The 6,000-nt window shown below is 32.7% G+C and overlaps 1 protein-coding gene across 1 annotated transcript in view; it reads left to right on the top strand.

The window, feature by feature from the left end:
• The window catches only part of SHANK1 (SH3 and multiple ankyrin repeat domains 1), a 3,668,399-nt gene that overhangs the window by 3,286,354 nt on the left and 376,045 nt on the right, over window positions 1-6,000 (top strand). The window contains exon 19 of the mRNA XM_044059396.1: window positions 5,179-5,202. Coding sequence (XP_043915331.1) covers window positions 5,179-5,202 — 24 coding nt within the window. The remainder of the gene's footprint in view (window positions 1-5,178; window positions 5,203-6,000) is intronic.

Here is a 6,000-nt window from a genome sequence, read left to right as displayed (position 1 = left end):
GGTAGAGACCATAATGGCACCTGCTATTTAATTCCTTCAATTAAAAAGCTTGATTTCAGTTTATATTACACTGTTAAATCAAGTATGTTCAGAGATTGTCCTGTGTCTTGTTTCCTCTTCTTTTCCTGATATTCTTGGATAGGATATTATGGTGTATCCTTGTTTTACGGATTATTCATTCGGAACACTTGGCTGTATCCTTGGTTTTTGTAGTTACATATATTTTCTTAGCATATATTGCTACATTAAATAGACATGCTGTTGGAAGAAAGTGTTAAAACATCAAACTTTCTTATAAAGGTACTATAGCTACTTCAGAAATAGAAATTATTTGTAGACATAGAAAAACCTGACTTATTTGAAGTAGAATAAGTGGACATGTTAGGTGTTGCTCTAACATATATGGGTGATAATCACAACACCTTAGTAGTTTAAGTATGAGGAAGATGAGCTAAGCAGAATGAGAGATTGTAAAAAATGCAGCTTTATGTAAATCAAAACAATAAAAGTATTGCTTCTCAAAAGTTAACTCACCACTTTATTTTACCTAATAAGTATAGATTACTGTGTAGGTTAACAAAGTCATATCCAGTAATCTAGTTTTATAAAACTGCATTTTGTTAAAATACAGGATAAGCTCTTTATGTAGTCAACACTCCCCCGTAACTGTTGTACACTGCTATATTTATGATAGACGTTTGGTGCTCACTTTGCACAAATTACCCTAGTACATTGTATGCTAAGAGACAACTAAAACTAAGGGGTATCTATATATGGCTGCTCTTCTTTTCATCTGTTGATTTTTTTTTTATATAAATGATCTGGTTTCTTTCAGTATTCTAAAAACAAAACTGGTCGACTGTCTACTCTAGCATGTCTGTATAATATGGGCACTGGGTTCTGTTCTGCAATTCAGTAATGAAACCATTTACATGGTTTATTGTTGGTAAATAAGTTTATTAAATGTTTAATAATAATAATAATAAAAAAACAGTTTAATAACAGTGGCACTTCTTTTATAATATATACATTATTAGCATACATACATCTGTAGATTTAGAGAATAATGTTAAAACAAGCAAATTAAAAAGTGTAACACCAAAAAGATAAAAACTCTCTCATCAACCTGAATAGACAACTAAGGGGAGTAAATAAGTATAATAAAGCAAAATTTGAGGTAAAGATAGTGTCCCAGACCAAGGACAACCATAAGGCCACCTTTATCTATGTCCAAATTTTCAGATATAGTACAAAACAATGTGCCAAACCTTTTGTAAATTCAGTCACATTCACAGATCCAGGAGATATATAAAAATGTTTTGACCTTGATCTTGACCTGCTCAGGAATTTTTTCTTAGACTCTCTTTTATCAGGCAATTTTATATCATCACTTGGTCTTCACCATTTCATATTTAGCTCAGTTTCTTTCTTTAAGTAGCCAGCTTTTGTATAATTATTTCCAGGATCGGTTGGCCTTTTTGATATAAACATATTTGGTGAAATGGCTGCATTTATATGTTTTGTACTGCTATGTAATTAATCCAGGTGGGCAGACCCATTCTTAACAGATGAGCTCTGAAACTGGACATTTAATTTCTGGTCGTATGCAGTTTTCTTGGAGTCCTGTGTTACTCGTAATAGTTGTCTCCTGTAGCAGATTCCTTTATGGTTGCATATGCTTTGTGTGAACTACTCACATGCCTGAAGTGAGAATAGACAAACCAGGACATAGCCTACAGGGCATATTCTTCACATAACCTTTCCCACTTACTCAGTACATGCATTGCCACTTTTGAATAACCCAAGGAGTCATTGTTCTGGGATGTCTTGCACTCTCACATGTTGGTGTTTACCATGATTTTCAAAGGTCAACATCTTTTTGAAAATAAGCTATTTATTATTCTGATCTATGGTCATTTGGTTCTTTACTGTTACTGAATAACTGCTTTTGCTGGCTTGTGGCCATTGTTTGGGAGGTCTCTATTTCTGTCTTGACCAGAGAAAGTTTCTCAAATTGCAGACTTATTTGTTTTCCTAGACATAAACTTGAACCAGTCTGTCATTAGTTCATCCTTTATGGCATAGATTCTTTAAATGTTGATCACTTTGAAGGCACAATTCAAAATTAGAAAGTATTGGGAAGTGATTGGCACTGTCTAACGTTATGCTGTGTTTTCTCTCAAGGGATTGTAATGTCTCCTCAGTTAAGACTCTGACTTTTGGTTGGATGAATTAAGAATATTTTAACAAATACCCATGATAACTAATTCTGAATACTATCAAGTTATCTTAATTCATCAAAGGAACTCATTTTTAAGTATAAAAAAGCATCTCTATTACAAGACCGAAGACGCGCATTCTTTGGAATACGTCTTGGTCGAAATTAAAAGGCTGAAAATGCAAAATATCGCAGCGGCTGTTAAGCAAATTATTTCCCTGGGAAAGAAGTCGCTTGGCCGCTTTGGTACTTTGCCATTTTCGGCACTGTAGTGCAGTCTCAGAGTTGGTATATTTAAGTAGGGGGGTGTGGGGGTGCAGCCCCCCACATCGGGGGGTGTGGTGGGCGAATGTAATGTTTGAAGTTGTTTTTTATTTTTTATTTTTTTTTTTGTTGGAACAGTGATTTTTTTTCCCTTGGAAAAAAAATTGCTGCTCTGACACTTCGACTTTGTAAGCTTTCGCTTACATAGGCTCGATTAATCACTGTTCACTTTTTTAAGCATTCGGTGATCTAATATAGACCCAAAAAAAAAAAACAGTTAATAACATCGATGTAAGCTTTCTAGTTGAAGTTGCTAGTAGGTGTTCAATATTTTGCCCATATTTTCCACATTATGAGAGGTAGTGATTGACATTTTGGAAATGTAAGGTTGAATAATATGTATAGCTTTTTATGGTCTTCGTCTTTAGACAGTAATAAGAAAAGATTCATACATTCACCATTTCCAATGGATACAGATGGAAAGATCAGGTACAATCAACAAATTACTCCTGTAATATCAAAAAGTTATTCAACATCTCTACACTATTGAAATTATAGTGTATGCACTGAATTTGTAAAGTAATGAAGAAGGTATAAAAATAAATTGCACTATCACTGCATAAATGCTTGCATAAGGGGTCTGTACCATCCACTTTCTTACATGGTAGGTAATGAATTCTGAGTTTGTACAAAATCAAATAATGAGTGAATTCTTCAATTTGCAAGAAAAAGCACTATTTTGTTTTCTCCAGAGTAGCTTCTCTACTGAAGTAAGTAGAATTAACATTTGGTGGTTGTGGGGGTACAACCTTGTATCAGAGCATATAGGCAGTATAGTACTTCTACAAGCATTGTTCAATGACAATATCTGTCATCACTATTTAGTACATTATGGTATGTACAACTTTTGACAGTTCAGCTTATGTTGTTAAGTTCCTTCAATATTTTCTGCTTAAACATTTTATCACTGCAAGATATTACAGAGGGATGAATGCCTTGTCAGTATTTTACCTACATTTTATTCAAAACTTTCCTTTTTAATGCTCTGACACTGAATTCAAATAAGCCATCTCTAACCAATTGATCATTTGATGTGACTTGCTTATTATTTTTATGTATTGTTAAGACAGCTCACACTTTCCATACAGTTTCCTTACTAATATAGCAGTAATGTTATAGTATGAGAATTTCTACAATGATGTGACTTACACATCAGTATTTTAGAGAAGGTTTGTATAAAACATTATTTTCTGTAGTCCTGGTAGCAACGAGTTACTGCAGATTGTTTTGCATCTATTGTGAAAAGTGCAAGGTGGTAGCGTGCTAGTTTCTTTGATTATGTTACAGATCTTGGGCACCTTTTCAGGAGGCCAGTAATATTACAGTTGTGTGTTATTACCTCATGAAATGCTATCTTTGCTGTCCTGTAGTAATGACTCAGCAGTGTTTGATATTTATACTTTCATTAAAATTGTACTCAGGATAGCAGAAGCCACTCAACTTATAGACTATAAAAACTAAAATGAACAAAACAGTCTAAAAAAATCAATAGCTGATGTAATTTCAAAGCCAAGACATTAGATCTCCTGTCATGGTTCTAAACTTTGCTGTATCTGCTTCACAGTTAAAATCGGTGGCATTTCCTTTGGTTTTACATTTTATTCTTGGCTTTTTTTTTACATTGGACTGCAGTGCATTTCCATTTGTTCTATTTTTGATGGTGGTAACATTAAATAGGCACAACACTTTATGTTATCTATTCACCTGCTTTCAAATGTTTTATGTGTTAATTTACATATATTTTTATCATACAAATGTGACCATTCATTAAGCATAGAGTTAACCCCATCAACTATTAATACATTAAGAAATATAAAAATAAAAACTGAGACTATAAATATGCATAGTTGTGCATATATGAAAAATACAGTAAAATGTGGATAGGGAAACATTTGCTCTGTTTTCAGGTTAGACATTCTTTGATAGATTACCTCACTGAAAGTAAAGATGAAATTGGCCAAACAAACAACTTAACATTTTTATAAAAAAAAAGTAGTGTATTGATAATTACACAAGTATGAAAAGTGCATCATTTTGTTCTTAGATAATTCACTAAGGCTTCCCATTACTGTCCAAAATGATCATGTACTATTTCAGACATTAGTTATGATTCTTCTTTCATATTGCATGACCTCCCATCATATAGTGTATAGATACTAAGTGCAGAGCTTGTTTTCTGATAAGGCTTATTAATATTTGATACAGTATCGACATATATATTACAAAAAATTGAGGGTTTTCATGACAATAAACATGAATAATTCTTTATTTTACTCCCTACACTGGATGCTTACTTAGATTTTTTTCTTGGGGATATTAAACCAATATGATTTTGTACTGTTATTTATTAAATGAAATTTCTAAAATATATTTTGGTAACTAAATTACCTTCCATTACCATTATAAAGTAAAAATGCGACCAAATTTAATACTCTGTTTGACAGAAATTTTATTTCTGTACTGTGTATAAAATGTATAAACTTAATTGCCCCAAAACTTATGATTTTTGTATTACCTCATACATCAAATACAGACCAACACATAATATAAAAATTGTAGAGAAAATATTAATTTCAGCTATTAAATGAAAGCGAGTATCATGTTAATAATTTTGGCTTTTTATTTCTTTTTCTTAGCTTCTCCTTGGAAGAAAAAAGCTGGTAAGGAGTTTGATTATTAAAGCCAAGCATAGATGTTGTTGGAGACTGGATACTTAATTGACATTAAGGAGACAGAATTTTGCAACCTTTTTACAGTACTCTGTGAGAATTTACAATATGTATTTTTTTTTTAATTTCCTGACTCTGGGTAAAAGCAAATTGCTTCCAAGGTGTTTGTAATCATTTCCAAAATACAATTTTGTTTATCAGTGAAATACAAGGACATTGCTTATAATGATATTGCTAGGATTCAGAAGGTAGAACCTAAAGATGAAAATTAAAAAAAAAAAAAAAAAGTTATCTAAGACAAGTACCAATTAACAGATTAAAAACAAAATGCTATGATTTCATAATTCCATTCTGACTCCCTGCATGATGAATGCTCTTCTTTCTAGCTTCCTTACATGCCATTACAATTCATAGTTTCACTTAGATCTTACCTAGTAGTCAGGATTCTAGTGAATAAAAATTCAAGTAGATTTTCTAACTTAGCGAAGCACAACTAGAATGAATCAATGACTAAGTACTGGTAATGCAATATAATATATATATCTATATGTATAGCTATATTTATATCCATCCTCAATCCCTTTTCCCAATTTGCACAGGGGTCGGGGTGTAACTTCCGCATTAACAATTATCTAGAGCCAAGGTTTACACTGCTGGGTGACTAGCCTGCCACGATAGTTCAATCGCACCACTCATTCATGCACACATTCTCACCTATGTCCAATTTAGAGTGTCCAATCCACATACTGCATGTCTTTGGAACATGGGAGGAAACAGGAGCACCCAGAG

Source organism: Protopterus annectens, chromosome 17.part0 (assembly GCF_019279795.1).
Source record: "Protopterus annectens isolate FY-2018-M chromosome 17.part0, PAN1.0, whole genome shotgun sequence".
Classification (NCBI taxonomy): domain Eukaryota; kingdom Metazoa; phylum Chordata; order Ceratodontiformes; family Protopteridae; genus Protopterus; species Protopterus annectens.
Note: the sequence above shows the minus strand (reverse complement) of the source record. Positions and strands in the feature narration are given on the sequence as shown.